This window comes from Solea solea, chromosome 11 (assembly GCF_958295425.1).
Source record: "Solea solea chromosome 11, fSolSol10.1, whole genome shotgun sequence".
Lineage (NCBI taxonomy): Eukaryota > Metazoa > Chordata > Actinopteri > Pleuronectiformes > Soleidae > Solea > Solea solea.
Window position 1 is genome coordinate 2,715,318 of NC_081144.1, and position 19,457 is coordinate 2,734,774.

Below are 19,457 nucleotides of genomic sequence, written 5' to 3' on the forward strand. Positions count from 1 at the left end.
ATTTAATGTCAAACAGCTGAACATTGCCCACTTAAATGTTCGAGTACGGAGTATCAGCGATGTCACGGTTTAAACATGAGCTGCAAAGCTCTGCTCCAAGTCCTTTAATGGAGTCCTAACAAAAAAAGGTGACATTTCTCACCAGAAAATTGAGATACAGGAATCATTTATATCTCTCATATGATATGTCCAGCTTTTGCCTGTAAGTGGCACAACTAAAACATGTCAGATGAGATGGGTGACCCTGAAGCAGTAGAAGATACAGTAGATGGATGGATGGAGCTTAGTTAAATAGGAACAAATCACATTTAGATTAACAACGTGGAGAGTTGAAAGAGAGCAAAACAATATATGAATATATATATATATATATGTATGTGTATGTGTATATATACTTTTGAGAAGCTGTAAACAATTACATCCTAGGAAATCTGACCCCCAATTATTTCATCCTGAGGTTGGTGAGCTGAAATCACCGAGGCACAAATGGCTCTTGCATATGTCAGTTTGTAATAATTCTATGTTAAAATGTGCAAATATTGCCCACCCCCTCAAGGAAAGTGAGAGTGCACGGCGCCTGATCAAAGCTCTCATTTATGCGAGAAACTGTGCTTTAAATGGAAGTTGCTTGCTGAGTTGCAAGAATAAGACCAGATGTTACCACCTCCCATTACAGCTCTCTAGTATTCTTCCCCCATTTCAAAATAATAGTGTAGTAGTAACTTACTTACTTAGTGCAGATTTCTACAAGACACGTTAAACAAAAAGTAAATGATCCAATAAAACTGCACCCTGCAAAAAAAAACAATGTGTTGTAACACATCTGCAGAGAGCAGTGCAACATATCTTGTCAAGGAGAAGAAAGATGGGAGGTCTTTAAAAAGGGCTGTCTGTCAGCTGAGACACTTAGTCTCAGCTTGAACTCGGTGTGTGCAGGACGAGCTCATCAGGCAAATGCTTTGAATAACAGCGCCACATGACAAAGTGTCAAATTTTCTTACGCGCAAATTCCTTTCCGTGGAGTGGGACTGAATATACGAAAACGATCTCTTTGCTTCAATGTGTGTGACAGAGGAGTCTGGCGTTTTCCATTGTCAAACACGTACCAGATGACCATCCTTGTGTCAACCCTGACTCAGAGCAAAGTGAAGGTAGGTGAGAGATTTTTCCTTAATTGTTCTTCAAAAAAACTAATCCAAACTGTGCCCTGCAGTAGCAAGGAGAGAACAGGGCTTTCTAGTGTAAGTGTGTGTATGAAAACTGATACTTAAGTCTACCGTTTGTTGACCTACATGGGTATCGTGGCATGGAGAAAAATCATGTGATAGGTGACATGTGCTCCTGCCTTTGCTTCCTCACATCAACAATTTTATTAGATTACATTCATTTGATTATGCCTCGGCAATATTTATTAAGTGCGTTGCCAGTCAATGCTGGTGAATGGCATGGTTGCCTTTGATTTCACACATCTTCACATAATCACATCATCTCTCCTCCTCAGATCCCGCTATGTTTTATGGTATTTAAAATGAATGCAATAGCATGAGAAGGTTTTCTTTCTTTTCTGAGTCTTGGCAGTACGTCCCGAGGCACATCCTGAGTAAATCAGATGCATGGTAAATCATGACATAAAAAGCTACAGGGACTGCAGATGAAAGAGTTGAACTGAACGGCATCTCTGTGTGGTGCATCAAACTCATGTCAAGTAAATCCTGGGTTTTTTATCAAGAAATACCTTTTCTTTGCATATTCTACAGCTTGTCACCATGCTTAGATCTGGAGGAGAAGGATCAGGGCTCCATCTGGAGCCATTTTACTGTTAGGACTGGCAAAAGTTGCTTGGTAATAGGGATCACTTACTACAGGAGTCTGTGTATCCTGCTTTCTCAGGCCAAATAACCATGGTAGAGGGCAGTGTTTGACTGTAGCTGGACTTTATCGAACACCACTCTGAGGTTCCTCTTAGGTCATGCACATTTAAACATGTGCACGTTGCAGCAAAAATGTGTTGTACATTTTAAGCTCAACACACAACCCAAGGAGAGTTGAGCTCAGAAGAAGAAACATTACAGCTTTTCCCAATGACATGAATGACATTTTTTGGCATGGAACCGCAAATTGTTCAGACGTCTACAGTCAAGGCAAAAAAATCTGGAGGACATTCCACTCAAGTGTGCTTTAAACTTAAGGATTTATCTGTAAAATAATTCAGATGACAGCTTTTAAGCTTTTTGGCAAAGGAAACGCCATCAAAACTACTGGAGACATGATTATGGGTAGAACTTTCAGAGAAGAAGAAGAAGAAGCAGTAGGTTAGTTCTTCCCAGTGGCAACATGGTGATGACGGTAGCGAGCATACGGCAGTTTTTAAATGATTACATAAATAAATATAATGCGCCCCGCAGCTTTTCAGCAATGGAGTTAATTGAATTTCTCGCGTTGGTTGACTGTGATAATTACACACGGTAAAGCAGTGAAAGAGTAAAATAACACTGAAAGGGTCAATCTTCATATTTAACTCTTAGTGTTATGTTAACACTGACTGAGTGTAATTGTTAATTCAACAATTGTAGTGTCACTTTCACACTGCAACATCTACTGTGTGGAGGAAGGCAGTGAATGATCACGTCATTGGTTTGAGGTTTAACCGGTGATCTTCCCAAATGTCCCATAATGCACGCAAGGTATCAATGGTCATAGGAAAGAGGTGGATACTGAAACATTTGAGGTCAGGAATTGCTTCTTAATTGGTGGTTTTTCCCCCATGTGTTATGCCGCTTGTGTTCCAGTTAGCTGTGGTTTGTCTTGACTGTTTGCTCCTGTGTTGTTTTCCATCTCCATGTAAACTAGATTTCCCAAATGACATGAAAGTTCAATACATTCATGCAAGCTTGTGTATCTGTCTGCACTTTGGTGTAGAAACCACAGAATACACTGATGACTATGGACCAGCAGGTGCTTTGTTTTTATGATGTGTCTTGTGCACTTTCATCATGGAGAGAGTAGTGGGGGCATAATTAAAGTGAGAACAATGAAGTAGCTCTGAGAATGGCACACTTGGTGTGCAGAGCTGTGGTTTTATGCTGTAAGGGATTTGAAACACACTCAAGTCCTTGGTCTGCTGTTCACCAGACAGCTAACCTTCAAACAGCAATCCACTCAACTGGTCTTCAGCTTGTTCAGTTTACTGATCTGCGTGCATTTGAGTAAGAAAACTAGTAACAGATAGTCTCACACCCTTAAGACTTCCTGGTGTTCATTAAAGCCTGTTATCCTCCGTCTATCCCAGTAAGTCTTCTGTCCTTCAGCATCATAACCACTATGTTTATCACCACCATGGTACAATCATCACGCCAGCTTCCAACCAGCTCTGTAGCCTTGAAGTTGTAGGTAGGGAGGGAGGAAGGGAGGAAGGAAGGAAGGAATTCCCCCCACCCCCAGACATCTTGGGGCCCAAGCCCTTTGAAAGAAACATGGTTGAAAGGCAGTGGTGATGCTCTAAGACATCAAGTTAAGCTTACCTTCCTCTAAACATGTCATCAAATATGTACTGTGTTGACTCTCTACATTTCAATACTTAACCTGCACTAGAAAGTGATTAGAACGTGTCACTAGTTCATTCAAAATCATCTGTTTACCACGGCGGATGGATCGTCTTAGATGATTTTCGTATTCCCATAAAAAACACCTGAAGATCAGCGTCAACTGCTCTCTATGTGACGACACAGAAGTTTGATGGTAATTGGACAAATGTGACAAAAACGTCACTTCCATGCAAGCTCAGCTTCTCTGGGAGTCAAATGGAGCAGTGGACGGGCACCGACGCTGGGCTTCTGCATGATGATTGGAGGAAGTGTCTGAAAAACGGAACCAGTTTCAGATTGACAGCGTTGTAGAAACAAAATAGAAATATCTAGTCGTTGTGTGTTATTTGCCCGGCGATACAGACCATTTTTGTTTGTACATATACAACGTAAATAAAAACACTATTATAGTATTTGAGTATGACATAATTATCGGGTTTCCTTTTTCTAGTTATTTGTTTGCAGAATTTATGTATAAATAAGTAGGCCTGAAATCAGCTTCCCCTGTGTCAAAGAACTGCCACTGGTTCAAAGGCTACATTCAGATTACCATTGCTCATATCTGATTCAAATCTAATTCACCACAGACCAGATTTGACTGATCACATGCGATCAATTTGACTGCCGTCTCAAGTGACACACATACAAATCCATTTTACATTTGTCATCAACACTCAGTATTCAAGCGTGAGATTGGTAAAATAAGATTAGCGGTGGGTCAAAATATGTTTATTTGGTGATATATCTTCGTCCTTCCTCGTGCAATGCAGTAATCCATACACCAGGGCAAATATCTATTTTTTAATTAACAAATTAAGCGCTCTAAAGTAAATAGTCACTGCCAGTTTCACTCGCTGGGCATTATCTGGCTGAAGAAGAGGGAGTTTTCAGCGGGATAATGGTGGAGAGAGCTACGTTAAGAGATGCCCCATCCATGTCCGATACATAGACTTCTTTATGCACTTTGTTCTCTATGTTGTGAACAAATAGAGAAACTTTTCAGGTTAACATTTTGTTTTCTTTGGTTGGTCTTTATATATCGCGATGTGTCGCTATATGATTGTCTTGCAATATATTGATTATCACAGAATCGTTTATTGTGATATTATTGTTATTGTGGCTGATGATTAGATAGATAAGATACCTTTACTGTTCCCCTATAAGGAACATTCAGAAATGGAAGCCATCGCAAACAGTGAACTTGTGACTGGCTGTGCATGTTGATGTAATCCATTCCTACTCATATATCATATATATCTGATCTAGGACGACATGATAGCACATGAAAATCAGAAATAATGATTGGATGTTTGTGTCCACACCCCCTTTTTGTCAGACTGTCATGTTGTACAGAACCTGCCAAGTTGTCCAGTCTGCTCCTGATCTCACTTGATAGCCAGATTGATACCAACTCCCACTATCCATTCAGTGCTCTGTCCATCATCTGTTGCTTATATTCAAATTCTAGGCACTGAATTGACAATCCTTGCTGACACACAGTCTGTTCTTGTGTCATGTCCTGTACCTGTCCTCCAGCCTGCACCAAACTGTGGTTGAGTCTTTTGGTTGAGTCTTCCTCTCGATTGGTTTAATGTTGCCGTCCACAAGAGAGGTCTTGTTTCCATTGCTGGCCTTTAGGGTCATTTTCTAGTGTGTTGACCGGGAGACTGGCTCCCTCATGTCCTAATCCTAATTGGCTTGAGCCTGTTTCCCTCATGTATGTGCCACCCACCTGGTTTCTGTTGCTCCATCCCTGTCCAGCCATTGCTACAATCGGCAGAGGTCCTCCAGCTGTTCCACTCAGATCTCAACCCCTCTGTCCTGTGCTTTCCTGTTTTTACTTTTCTTGCGTTCGAAATGAACACGTGTCCTGTAAAAGACTAGCGAGCTGAAATGCATTGGTTTTAGATGAAAAGAAATTCTTATTTTTCTACCACAGCGTGAGTGCTTAAGATGCCTTTCTTTTATACTGACACTTAAAACTTGATGATGATGAAATTTCCCATAATATGATGAAAGAAAGAGTCATTATTGTGAATTATGAGATACTACCGCTTACATCCTTGACAAGCACCTGATTTCCATTGATAATGTATGACCCATTATGACTCTCTTTGGTTTTCCTCATTACTTTTCTCGTGCCCTGCCTTTGTTTGTTTCTCACATTTTTGATTGCCTGCCCTGTCTTAATTACTTTCACCTGTGCCCTATTGTTTTCCCCTCACTAAGTCCTGTTCCCTTTTCTTTATTTGTCACACGAATACCGCATTTTTAACCCTGCATTTGTTTACATATGAGGTTGTTTTTTTACTACCCTTATACATTATATAGCTAGTTTTTTGTTTTTTTTTCCGCCATATGCATGTCAGCTAGGTTTGTGATATTCAAAGGATCATCAGTGCAGTAATGTTGAAAGTGATCCCATGTGTATCATGGGGTCATGACAACTTGACAAATGTAAAGATAATTTATGGTTGTTTCAGTTGCAGGTAAAGTGTCTGTTTGTGCTTATGTTGCTGAGCTTGCCTCTAAATATGGCTGAGGTCCCTGGTCCATGCAGACACTCCATCACTAGGGAGCACCTGCTTGTAGTCAGGAACCTGGTATGTGTTGAAACAAGATTTGAAACAGCTGTTAAAATAATAATAATTAAAAAAAAAAAGAAAAGAAGCAGAAGACACTTCAATCACATTGCACAACATGTGTTGTCTCTGCAGATGGATAACCAGTTGAGAAGTGGTTGCTCAATATCTTACACATTCATAGAACGGAGAAGTTTGGTAAGGCAATGTTTGTATATCGTCACTTTTCTATCAGACGTCTTTGATGTTCCTCTAACTGTTTCATGTTTCTTACCCCCCCATGCTGATATTTGACACAGAGCAAGTGCTGCTTTGTAAAAGCTGCTTTACCATGGATCCTGGAGCTCCTCACCACCCACTTCAAATATCGTCGGGGTTCAGCCAATTATGGCTACGTTAGGTCCCTGAGAGCGCTCATTCTCAACATCTATTCTCAGAAGTGTGTGCCAGAGATTAATGAAGAGATTGAGGTGAGCATGAAGGAGCTGAAGGAGTAAAATATCAACAATAAAACAGTCAAAAAAATAATAAGAAAAGAAAATATGCGATGCAAGGAACCACCCATGATGAGGAGAAAAATGTGAAATACTTGGTATGTTTCTTGGAATGTTCTACAGGAGAAGCCAGAAAGTTTTGAGATGCTCTACAGAGGGTCTCCCACTGAGGCGCTGCAGAGGGCGTCAGATGTGCTGTCTATATACTTGGAGCTGGTCACGACCAGCAACGCGCCGGTGGACTGGAGGTGCCAGCATGAATACACAGAAATCTTTGGTTCTACCACAGAGCTTTTCACAGAAACACCCACAGATTTCACAGGTGGGACTCTCAAAGGTCTGTGATGATTGTTTTTACACACATATGTGGAGTTACTGAGAACGCAGACTTCCTCTTATCTTTCCTACAGACAGTTATGATAGGAAGTCGGAGAAGGCCTCACAGAGAAGACCAGTCAAAGACCTGTACAAGCTCGGCTTCATAATTGCCTCCATCTGCGGGGGACTACTGTTCATACTCACTCTCTACTGTCTCATCACACAAAAGGTACGAGTGTCTCTGTTTTGTTCATTCTTAAGTTACGTGTGCCACCCATTTCCAAGAATAGTACAATAAGTGGGTTCTCTCCGTCTGGCAGATACTTTAAGTATAAGCAAACGTCTGTTACATTCAAACAGTTGTTAAATAAGGTCACACAATGCTCCACACAACTGTCTCTCTGTATTTCATGTCATGTCACCTGGTGTACAGGAAGCGATTTGTTAGTTCACTTTATTTCATTTCATTAGTTTTGTAGACAGACGGAGGCAACAAGAACATTGTGTTGGAGAGATTTCTGTTTGCAAAGCTTTGGGATCAGTGGTGAAATCTCTGGAGTCAGTGATGAGTTAAGTTGGAGGAATTTAATGAAGACAGCTCAGTACTGAGGAGAACAGAGACAATGCCAGACTGAACTGCAGGGCTTGCTAAATATAGTCACCCCAATTCTTAAGACGGTGCACAAGACCTACTCACATCGGTTTCTTTGGAGACAAGACTGTGCATAGTTTCTCTGTTTTGTAACAACAGGCCTTTAGTATGAAACTAAGTGAGAGTCTTTACAGTTGGCTATACCAATGTTCAAGTATTTAAACTGAGAGCGATGGCCAAAGATTGGATTTTTTTCCCCTCGCACATTGCACTAGAAAAGCGAGACAGCTGCAAACAGGTTGGAATATGATTGAAAACACAAAGAATTGCCCATGAAAAGTTCTACTGCTCAAAAAACCCAGTCGTTCTCTCGGCACAAAAATGTTGCATTCATTACAGTCAAGTCAGAGAATCTATACATTATGTTTTATTCTTTAATCCTCATGCAGAATGACTGTTCTGTGTCTGACCTCAGACAATACTGTATACTGAGGGCTGTGACATAAAGAAATGCTTGGAGCCAGCTGCTTTGAGCTAGACATTGCGTGAGATTTACTGTGCACTTGATCTACAGTATATGTTCTGTCTTGCACGTAGCTATAGTGTCTTCGGGATCATGAGCACTCATTCAGAACATCATGCTTGTCCTGTTCAGAAATGTGTGTAATGTTAAATGTCAAGATGTTTTTCATCACATGGGAGACAGGGGATCGCTTCTCCATCATCACATTATACCAGAACTGAAAGAGGCCTGAATCAGGACATGATCGCATTAGGGTTTCACGCAAACAAATTGTTTTCTTTTTACTTCATCCTCTACGTGAACACTGGATATCTAACAAGCAGATACAATAAGGCCTGGTTTCCCACGTAGTTTAAATAAAGGCTTTAATTAGGCTTCCGGCAGACACTTTATTTGATCTGCAGGTAAACAAAATTGGACAAAAATTGGGAATATTCTCCTAGGCAAGTGATTTCATTGCCAAAAATCATGATGATGAGAGAGAAATGCATGGATTATTTCTATAATTGTTCCTGTTTGATTGGGCATTAAAGGGATTACATGTCAAATATGTACAAAAGCAACCTTTAACTTATCAAATGGTTACTGAAATCCCAATTCTAGACATTGCAGTGTATGGAAACAAGGAGCTACACTTAAACCCGGTGTGACACAGTTTGCTTTATTCATCTAAACAATGGACCTATTTGATTAATGTTTGCATGTCAGCAGCAGCAGCAGCAATGGAACAATTCTCATATGAAAAGAGATGACAAGGCGACAATAACTGCCTGTAAAAACATTGTCCACCAACAATATTTAGTGCAGGGAAGAGAGAGAGAGAGAGAGAGAGAGAGAGAGAGAGAGAGAGAGATGGATCCCTGTTTTGCTTCTCTGTCCAGGAGAAAATGATCTGTCTTCAAATACTCGTCCACTTCTAGCTGTCTATAAATCAACATGTCTCCACTGAAGAACCCTGTATTTCTTCCCCTCTGGTTAGACCTTTAAGGTTAGGTAATGTTCAGGATTCCCAGCCTGTAGTTGAAAATCGATGTGCTTGAAGAAACTCTGGAACTCTGACAAATATCATTGATGGTTGAGTGGTATTGGGTGCAGCGGGGCCAAAACCCCAAACCAAAACATAAACAGAGCATGCATCCCACTAATGAGAATTTTTATGGAGACGCCATATTATGATCATTTTACAAGTGTATATAATAGATTTAATTCGTATATCCTGTTTAAGTAAGAAAAGGGACTGATCCTTCCCGTTTGTTCTTGTTTATCACATTGCACGCCATTACAAGAGAGTTGAGCTTTTTCTCAGAACTCTCTCCGTTTCCTGCTTCTCATGCTTTCTGCCACAGTATGTGAGTAAAAGATCCCAACTGCCCCTTAAACCGTCAACACTAAACACTCTCTGATTTAAATGAGCAGCATCTGTGTGCACAGTGAGAATGGTGGACTGAGAGAGGGATGGATTGACTTACAATGCTCTTCAAGGAAATGGACATCCATGGATATTACATGTAACTCGGTGCAGATGCTTGTCTGTGAGTGTTTGTAAATAACTCAGTGAGTTTGCGTCAGCTCCTGAATTTGTTCTGGCACCGTAAAGCCTGGATTAGCAAGCATAATTAATTGAAATGCAGATCCGTTACAGTGAAGTCCTGCATAGTCAAACAACAGTTGTACCATGCAAAAGCAGGTTTCATCTTGTCGAGAGCTGTGACAGGAAAATAATTTGCCTGACTCAGACAGACTCTGTCAATCTTCACACCCTTTGGTCATTAGAACAGAGTTGATATCAAAGCTTCACCGGAGGCAACACTTTAACTGCTCTCTCTGTTGAGGCTCCAGAGCCAAAGACACAGTCTTTCATCAACACTGTAGTTTACCTCCAGTGACATGCATTGTCAGAACCAATGTAGCTCTGCTGCAGTGGTGATACAAAACAGTGTCGGCATCTTGTCTTGTATGTTGCTGTTGGCATTCATTTCCATTCATTTCCATTCTTTCTATGGCTACATCCACATTACTCTATTTTTGTTCACAAACACAAAAAATCTGCTTTGAATACACCTGCAGTCCACATTACCTCCGTGTTGTAGAGCCCTTAATAAATGGATTCTGCCTGTTTTTGTTTGAAATCTCTGTTTTTAGTTTAGACGGTCAGAAACAGAGACCTTTGCGAATGAGAATGTTGTTACCTACGTTAATACTTTTGTTTATGTTTCAGTTTCATTTTGCTGTCCATGTCAGTCATAACAGAAATCCGTCTTCGTTTCCAGCCTTCTTGTCTTGTAGTTAGTCACATTTAGTGAAACTACAGAGGAGAGAGTCAGGTCTGGGTCATGCTTTCCCGCATTCCTTTTCTGCAGAACGATGCTTCACTTTTCTGCATTTGCTTACATGGCTGTGTTTCATATTAACATGAGTGTACGTGCTCAGAACTGGCGTTGTAAGCATGTACATCTCAGCCTCACATTCCATTCTAGTAGCGGCGAGGTTTGCCGAAGGAAATCACATCTGTTTACTCACATATTCTTTAAGCGATGCGTTGTACATGTGTGTCCATGGCTGCTGTCTTCTTCATTGTCCCTTTTTTTTACCAAAACTCAAAACTTTACGGAACAATTTTTAGACGTACTTTCATATAGAGCGGAAATGATCGTCTGGACACACATGTGAAAACATTGTTTTGATGACAAAAATGTATTTATTATTATTTAAAAATGTGTATATTATTATTTATTTAATAATAATAATCTTTTTGTAACATTCTGGTGGGATACTTGAATATTTTCCTCCTAGGTTTTCTGGCAGACCCCTGACACCGGGAGACCTAGCTCACTGAGCAAACACTAACTGACAGCTGTGAGAATATAGAAATATTTAAAACATGCACAACCGACCGGCCCACTAGCTTTGATGATGAGCTTATGAAATATCACGACATTTATTCAAATCTGCAGCTGCAGTAAAAAACAGTATGATGGAGTGTTAAAGTTTCTCCAGCACATCCCAAAGATTCTCAGTGGTCTGGACGCTGTGGTGGCTAATCCAAGTGTGAAAAATGATGCGTCATGCTCCATGAATCACTCTTTCATAATTCAAGCCCAATGAAATCTGGCATTGTCATCTCAGAATATACCCATAAAAAATCTTTCATATATCAAGTTTAGTTTCCTGAACCTAGACTTGACCAACTCAGTTGCCGGTGTATGATCCTTCAATCCAGTGTCTACCACTTTATCCTCCACGAGAGGGTCATACAGCTGCTGGTGCCAATCCCAGTTGACCGAGGGCGCAAGGCGGGGGACACCCTGGACATGTCGCCATAGAGACAAACAACCATTCACTCTCACACTCACACCTATGGGCAATTTATCCTCTGCTTATTTTTGGACTGTGGGAGGAAACGAGAGAAACTAGAGAAAACCCACACACGCACACACAGAGGGAGAACATGGCAACTCCATACAGAAAGGGTTGCAAACCCGAGTCTTTTACCTGCAAGTCAACAGCACTAACCACTACGCTGCCGTGTGGCCCAGACAGTGTATCATGACATAAAGATAGAATAGATAGATAGTAGATGAAATTGGGTATTTTATCTATTATGTTTTCACTTAAATGGCCACCTGGTTGGTGTAGTGGTTAACAGTCTTGCCTTTGCAACAAGAAGACCCAGGTTTGAGACCCAGAACCAGGGCCTTTCTGCATAGAGTTTGCATGTTCTCCCTGTGTGTGTGTGTGTGTGGGTGGGTTTTCTGCGGGTTCTCCGGCTTCCTCCCACAGTCCACAAACATGCAATATGGGGATTTCTGACACCAAGCTGCAAAATGTGTCGTAAGGTGTCTGATGAAGAAATAAAGTTGGATCAAAGTTGCTTTGTTGAAGCTTGGTTTATTCTTTGCAAAGAGAGTCAAGATGGAAGCCAGTCAAGCCACATGACTCTGAGGCACAAAAGGAAATCTGTGTAGTAGTAGGTGTTTGCGCCCTAAGGGTTATCTGTGCAGTTGGGGAAGATGACCTTGGGTCCCACGATCCGACAGGTCCGTGAATCAGGTTTTGTGTGGGCACAACTCAGCTTGCTAGGCGTTTAGACTCAGGGTGTTAATATGCTGGGGAGAGAGATATCTGGCAAGAGCTACAAGTGTGTAGGTCAAGGGTGAATGGCCTAGTATGAAAGCTACAGGAATGTGTATGTGATCAAAGGTGTAAAGAGATGGAAAATGTTATTTTCCATGACAGCAGACACTCTAAATTGACCGTAGATGTGTGTGTGAGAGTGAATTCTCTCTATGTGGCCCTTTGATGGACTGGCGAACTGTCCAGGGTGTGACCCCACCTATAAGATTGGCACAGCAGCCCCCGCAACCCTCATGTGGAGGATAAGGTGGAAGAAAATGGTGTCAGTTACACTATTTGTCCATTGCTTCCATTTAACAAATGTTTTCTTTCCAAAACAGAAAATCCATGACCCTCACAGATCAAGGCACACAAACCAGAGGTAACAACATACTGATAAATATGTATAAAAAAAGAATAATTACAGTCATCCTAATGCATCCTCTTTGTCATGTGGATTAAAGCAGAGACCGGCAGGACATAGAGATGGAGCCACAATAATGTGAGTATCCCCCTGAACCTCTACAATAAAGTTTAACACCAGGAGCGAAGCAAACATGTGTCAGCCTCAGGCCCATGCAGTTAAAAATGTTAAATGTTAAAAAGACACAAACTGTGGGTCAAACTCTGAAAACGCACATTTCGTAGAATTCCTGCCAGGATAAAGATTTTGACAATCTACATTCATGGTGTTTATGTTGTTGACAGAAAGAGCAGTGTTTTTGTCAGACGTAGCCCACACACACACACACACACACACACAGAGGTTATTGTGTGTATGTTTTTGTTCATTGCCTATCAGAACAATCTGTGTTTTGATTGGCAAACAAGGCGTTTCAGTTATGGGTATATTGCCAACTGTCACGCCTGTCGTGCTTTCTGACAGCACTTAACTTGGCTTGTGTGTGTCTTCATGTTCAGCAGTGTAACAGTGTTTGTATTTTCAGAGTTTTTATTCTCTCCTCAGGTGACTCAGCGCACATCGCCGCGGCACCGGACGGAAACACTTGTGAAGCTGTACATTCAAATCCATCACCAACAAGTTCTTTTCATATCAATACTGTGTGTAATATATCATGCTCACCTATTTAATCAGAAGCTTCACTTTGACTCAAAAGCAAAGATGGACCTTATTTGGATTAATATGCTATGTATATTATGATAATGTGTTATCTTTTGCAGATATCGTCTCTAGATCACGGAAAAGTTTTATTTTTACATTACTTATGGATGTTGGATATAATGTGTATTTGCTGCCACCTAACCAAATGTATGTCATGTTCCACCAAACAATTTATTTATTAATCTGACTATTCAATGACTGTATTGATATTAAAATGTGACCATCAATACAAATTATACAACATAATGCTGTCCAGCGATCACTGCATTTATCCACCAGTCAGCCACAAAATGAATGGATTAAGTCCACTTTATAAACTACTGCACATCCTTTGTGACTTTATGAGGAGTTAAATATGCTCATATCCATCTCAAAATGTTCTTTCCCCCGACTTTGAAAAGCAGCACAGTTCCCTCTGCAGTCAGCCCCCCTTCTGATTATTACATACTTTGTGAAATTCAAGGCTAAGGAGTCGTATATCCAGTTTAAATTGTTTTAGAACAAGAGTAGTGTGTTATTCCTGGCTGAGAGGTGGCAAAACAATCTTGATACACCCCAATACACGCCGGGAATGGCAGGATTTTGTGTGTATAACAAATGCCTTGAATTTGATCACTCCTGCACTGCAGAGGTAAATAAGAGCAAAATAACAACAGAGGGAGAACAAGGGCACGGCATGTGTGCTCCATGATGGTGCCGTGACTTTCACTCGTGTTTACTCAATGACGGTCCGTCTTAATTACTCTTCTAATGTCTGACTTTTTCACAAAGTCAAACATTTGTATTTGTCTCAGAGCGGACCACAGCCGTAAATCCTGTCAAAAGATTCCCACATGTAATTATGTGCATATGTGCTGGCCTGGATTTTGTTTTTGAAGAAACTGTGAAAAGACAGAAGAGGGAAAAAACAACACCCGTGCAGCTCAATCACCCCCACTTCTCAGCCCTGCTGCCACACCTCTGCACAACCTTGAGCAGCCTGCAATATAACATGATCCACACTACAAACCCCCTTTGATTTCACAGACTACTGCTTATCAGTGTGCAAACCAGTGCTGCACTGGTAATAAATCATTGTTTTTCCCAAGACCAGGAAAAGCATTTCTTTAATTCAATTGAAAGCCTTTCTTTAGAGGATTAAAGGCAGCTGATGAAGATGAAAGTTGTCCTCAACAATAAATATGTGGTAAACTGCCCGAGACCAGTTTCTACTATGCATCACTGGCACGCCGCGGCTCGACATGGTTTTGGTTCTTTTTCCATTACAATATAGTACATCCTCAACGCGGGCAGAGTCATCCATCAAAGCACGGCTGCATGAAAGTGGCGTGACAGCGTTTTGACGAGTAACTTGTAAGGCAGTTGTTTTCAGTGTAACTAAATCATTAGACTTAGTTAATTAAAGAGATTAGTTCAGTATTTCGTGCATGACCGGAGCATTAACGCAGAATTTGTAAGTCTTTTTACCTGATCTACAGTTTGGCATTGTTCTGTTAGTTTCCTGTGTCGGACATCACGCTCATGACTCTCTCAGTGACGACACTCTAGTCACATAAGTTATCGGTTCAGCTTGTTTGGGACCTCGCCAGAGCAGGTACCAAAAAGAAAGTACCTGGTACTATCACTAGTGGAAAAGCAAAAACATGCCGTGTCAAGTCGAGCCGTGTCTCTTTAAACTCCAAATTAGACGAAACAGAACATGTCATTGCTGCTAAAAATATCTGTCAACAGTTTGGGAGACAAATCTGGAAACCTTTTTCCTACTCGTCAGATCCCAGCCGGCATGTCCATGTGGGCCCCATTAGGGTTATATACGGGCTAACAATATGGGCCCCAAGCAGGTTTGTTTGTGGTTTCCCATATAATGGCCCATGTTACTGAAACCATATGGGATCTGCATAATTAGCCCACTTCAAGGTCATGCCCTCTACCCAGATAGCCTGGAAAGAGTGGGACAGGCGTGAAGTGGGCAAACACAGGTGGGGCCACCATGGAAACCAGCTTGGGACAAATAGAACCCTTATGGAGCCTACATGGCTGGTATGTGACAATATTACATTACATTACATTACATGTCATTTAGCAGATGCTTTTATCTATATAACAATAAAAAGGTGTATTCCTCGATAAAACTCTCTCCTTGTGTAAAAATCTTGATTAGTTTATCCCCATCTCCATGAGATTTGCTCAAAAATTAACATGAAGCAAAATTTAGATTCAAACATTTATTAGTGAGTGAGTTTAAATTTATGAAATAATCAAATAACTAATTACAACATGCAACAGCAACAACAGTCCTGAAACCCACCTATGATGTTTGCATACGTCAGACGCTACACATACAATTGATCACAAAACCTGATTAATGTTCAACATTGATGGAAAAGTGTCCGAGTTAAATGTGTTAAATGTTAGAATTGCTCAAACTACTGTTTTATCACTTTGTGACACATAGTGGAGGTCAAGATTTAAACTGAATCTGACACCGATGATTGGCAGATTTTATAGATGTATACATACAGTATATTAAAAAAAATATTACTTTGCCAGAACTGCGACTGCTAAGCAAACAAGTTTGTTGAAGGATGTTAGTGATCTCTCTCTCCCTGTCTCTCTCCCTGTCTCTCCCTCTCTGTCATCCATCTGTCTGTCATCTGGATACATGATTATACAACTGTGGAATTTCCTGTTGGCTAATACTGAAACTGTTGATCATTTGGAAAAATAGTAATCACTCTCAAGAGAATATCTAGAAATGCCATTTGAAACATGTTACGATAGAGAGGACCGTGACGAGAAGAAGCACGGTCCATTAGATAAGATAAGTCGAGACTCATCAGCGATCTACACGTCAATGAAGGCGACGCGCCGCAAACAGTAGGCCGCTTCGGCAGGAATGTCTCTGGCACTTATTTCGTTGGCGTCCAGACGCAGCATCCTCAGCCTGGAGAAGTTGGTCATGTCGATTGCGCCGCAGAAGCTGCGCAGGGAGAACTCTGAGAAAGACACAGAGAGGGAGGGTGCGTGAGATCTCACAGTGTGTGTCATCATGAGTCATGTCCACCGTAAAACAGTCCAAGTACTTCAGTGAGAGCCTGTCTGGGCTCAAGGCAACACTCCACTCACACGTCTATATTACAGCTTGCTGTTTTATTATAGTGTTCTTCATACTGTGCGATACACTTGCACATTATTTATCTTTTATTGTGTTTGTATTTGTGTGTGAGCTCCTAACAAACAAAGTGTTTATTGAAAACTCTTCATCACAGGAAAAACATCCTGTCTGATGCCTTCGCTGTCACCTCGTAATCATTCAAAAAAGTTTTTCTCCAATATGCTGCACATTCAGCCACTGGAAGTAATGTGTAAAATAAATGTCGATGACAGGAAACGGAAAGAGTGAATGCTTGTTGAATGTTTGCCCCAGTGACGGCCCGGGTGAACCCCGCCTTTCACCCTGTGTCAGCTGGGATTGACACCAGCCTCCCGCCCCGCCCTCATATGCAGGCTGAATGAATGAGTAGAGAATGAATGTGTCTGATATAGTCTAAACCTGGAGGACATCTCAAATGCAATCAAACGGAACTTCCTTCCTCCGTTCACAATCGCAACTGGAGTGTGTTAAAAATGCTGGAGGGCGGTCGTTCTGACTTCATTCGTGTCTGACAATCAATCAAAGAGGTACAAGAGGAAATTGAGTACAGCTCCTTTACAGCAAGTAGAGCATCTCCAACTACCAAAGCACATGGTGGTAATCAAATCTGTTTATTTAAGTGTCATCCTGCATTAAGGCATTCAAGTACTAAGAGATAATTCATTTACCGGGAGACATCTACTGTAATTTCTTTTCATTTAAAGATTTCCGTTTAATTAGCTTTAAATGAGTTTCCAGTGGGGGGGGGGAAAGATCCTGTACTCAACAGTCCGTGCATGCTGTGTGACAGAGATGTGCTCATACCTTTGATCTTATTGGCTTGTAAATAAAGGTTTTGCAGGTTCCTACTGACAACAGGGATCTTCTCCAGTTTATTAAAGGACAGGTCAAGCTCGATGAGTGTGCTGACGTTGAAGACGCTGGACGGAAGTCCTTTATCTGTCAACTTGTTATGAGCCAAGCGGACAAACTGCAGTTTGGGATGCCCGGTGAAAAAGCCCGCCGGCACACTCTCGATGTCATTAAACTCCAAGTAGAGCTGCTGCAGCATCTCGGGGAGGTCGTCAGGAATTTCCCTCAGCTTGTTTTTCCTCATATCCAGCACGGTCAGAGACCTCAGTCCCTTGGACACACCTTGGACGTTCTCTATGGCGTTTGCTTGGAGGTGAAGGGTAGTGAGGTCGACCATCCCCTCAAACGAGCCGGGGAGGATTTTTGAGATCTTGTTGTGACCGAGCCGCAGGTCAGTGAGAGACTTGGGCAAGTTAGGAGGAACGTGGGTGAGCTCGTTGTGATCCAAAAGAAGCCGATTCAGCGTCTTGAGCTTGCTGAAGACGTTCTTGCCAATTTTGTCCGAGCTGAGCTGGTTGCCGAACAACACGACCCAGACCAAGTTGGTAGCATTGTCAAACACTCCGTCCTGGATGCCTGTGATTTGGTTATGCTGCAGGTAGACATACTTCATATGTGAGGGCACGTAGGGAACATGCTGAAGGTTGCGATTGTGACAGTACATGGCTGTTACAAAGGCTGAGGGGCAGTCACACTCCAGGGGACAGTCCATGTCATCGGCCTGCAAACTGGCATGCCGACGCCGCCCTCGCAGACGGGACAGCCATTGGAACTGGCTGGAATGCTGACCCAAGCTCAGATCCACCAGTCCCATTATGAGGAGGAGCGCCACTGACTGCATGATCACTGATGGAAAACCCAGGAACAAAAATGTCAACTCAAAATCAATATGATTTCAAATTTTTAAAATTCCATAACTAATCATTGCAGAATAAACTGACACACCAATTTAAATTCCACACATTGCAGGTACAGTAAACCTACCGGCCAGTTGATGGGGAGCGATGCTTTCTTCCTTGCTCTCGTCTTCTGTGTCTTTCTCAGACTGAGCAGAGTAGTTTGCTGGTATAGTAAATACCCCCCGTCTCCACAGCCCCATTAGGGCACATATATTTTTCCACTTGCATGTACAACATATCACCTCCAGCCATGTCAATATCAGCCCCATCTGTGAACTGGTGCAGACATCTGCTTTTTAACAACCTACTTTTCCCTTACCTTTTCATTAACACAGGCGCTGTGTGTCTGACTTGCTGTTTATTGTTGTCGTGTGGAGGTTATGGAGCGGTGTATGATATAGAAAGGTTAACAAACCAGTCCAGATGCTGTCATCACTGCACATGTTCAGACCTGTTACAAAGTGGAACTCTACATAACTTTTAAGTACAAACAAATATAGTATAAACATAAATAAACAACATTACAACCGTGATCAAATTAGTTCCAACACGTGACTTTCTCAGTATAGTGGTGCCTGTAGATCTCAGCTATATTCTCATGCTGCACACAGGAAGTGGCTCATTTTGTTTCAACAGCAACGTTGAACTGAACGGGGTGACTGAAAATAGAGAATTATTTATATTCATGAAGACCAAAGAGAGAGAAACACCAGTTACACACTGCAGCTTTAAGTTGCAGTCAACAGTCAACAGCATTTAACACTATATTGTATGACTCAGTGTGTAAAAATGTGTTAAAAACTATTATTTGTCCACATTTTCTTCAAACATATTTTTCTTTGCATTCTCAATTCCTGTTGGCTGGTACTCACTACTTAAGTCAATTACAGTGTTGAGGCTGAGGGGGAAAGTTAACATATGTTTGTGGTGGCGCCGCAGACTTTATCATCATGCAGATTGTCCTCAGCTTTCGTGTCCTTCACTGGAGTAGAAAAATTGGACACAGTTTTCGGGATTGCATTCGTTTTCCCCATCTTTGTTCCCCTTTCTTTTTTAGGAAGCGCAGAACAGTAAGTAATGACACGGCATTAAATCCCATTTGAAAGGAAAGGGAACCTGGGGATATGCAGTTTGCGTTTCTTGTTTTGATTTATATTTTATTTTGTTGTTGTGCACTCCTGCTGGAAATGACTCATGTCATTTGTTGAACATTAAAAAAAAAA

At 41.4% G+C, this 19,457-nt stretch overlaps 2 protein-coding genes across 3 annotated transcripts; one reads left to right on the top strand and one right to left on the bottom strand.

Moving 5' to 3' along the window:
- Nucleotides 1-881: 881 nt before the first annotated feature.
- csf1b (colony stimulating factor 1b (macrophage)) lies at nucleotides 882-13,575 on the top strand. 2 transcript variants are annotated; one of them, XM_058644042.1, is made up of 9 exons: nucleotides 882-1,155; nucleotides 6,068-6,187; nucleotides 6,302-6,364; nucleotides 6,466-6,636; nucleotides 6,784-6,982; nucleotides 7,071-7,207; nucleotides 12,548-12,588; nucleotides 12,671-12,708; nucleotides 13,174-13,575. In XM_058644042.1, the coding sequence occupies exons 2-8, from the start codon at nucleotides 6,095-6,097 to the stop codon at nucleotides 12,705-12,707; spliced, it is 741 nt and encodes a 246-aa protein (XP_058500025.1). In that variant the 5' UTR covers nucleotides 882-1,155; nucleotides 6,068-6,094; the 3' UTR covers nucleotide 12,708; nucleotides 13,174-13,575. The 2 variants fall into 2 exon arrangements, with proteins under 2 accessions (XP_058500025.1, XP_058500024.1); XM_058644041.1 differs by having other exon boundaries at nucleotides 883-1,151.
- Nucleotides 13,576-15,453: 1,878 nt separating this feature from the next.
- On the bottom strand, nucleotides 15,454-18,397 carry LOC131468763 (fibromodulin-like). Its single transcript, XM_058643337.1, has 3 exons — nucleotides 18,320-18,397; nucleotides 17,288-18,181; nucleotides 15,454-16,325 (listed from the first exon to the last, which is right to left on the bottom strand). Exons 2-3 carry the CDS (start codon nucleotides 18,174-18,176, stop codon nucleotides 16,174-16,176), a joined length of 1,041 nt encoding a protein of 346 aa, XP_058499320.1. The 5' UTR covers nucleotides 18,177-18,181; nucleotides 18,320-18,397; the 3' UTR covers nucleotides 15,454-16,173.
- Between the last annotated feature and the right edge of the window lie 1,060 nt (nucleotides 18,398-19,457).

Coding starts and splice junctions, on each gene's coding strand:
- csf1b (XM_058644041.1), top strand. CDS start 1,110: ATGACCATCCTTGTGTCAACCCTGACTCAGAGCAAAGTGAAG. Junction 1,152..6,067: donor TGACTCAGAGCAAAGTGAAG/GTAGGTGAGAGA, acceptor TGGTTGTTTCAG/TTGCAGGTAAAGTGTCTGTT. Junction 6,983..7,070: donor AACACCCACAGATTTCACAG/GTGGGACTCTCA, acceptor TCTTTCCTACAG/ACAGTTATGATAGGAAGTCG.
- LOC131468763 (XM_058643337.1), bottom strand. CDS start 18,176: ATGCAGTCAGTGGCGCTCCTCCTCATAATGGGACTGGTGGATCTGAGC. Junction 16,326..17,287: donor ACAAGCCAATAAGATCAAAG/GTATGAGCACAT, acceptor TGTCTTTCTCAG/AGTTCTCCCTGCGCAGCTTC.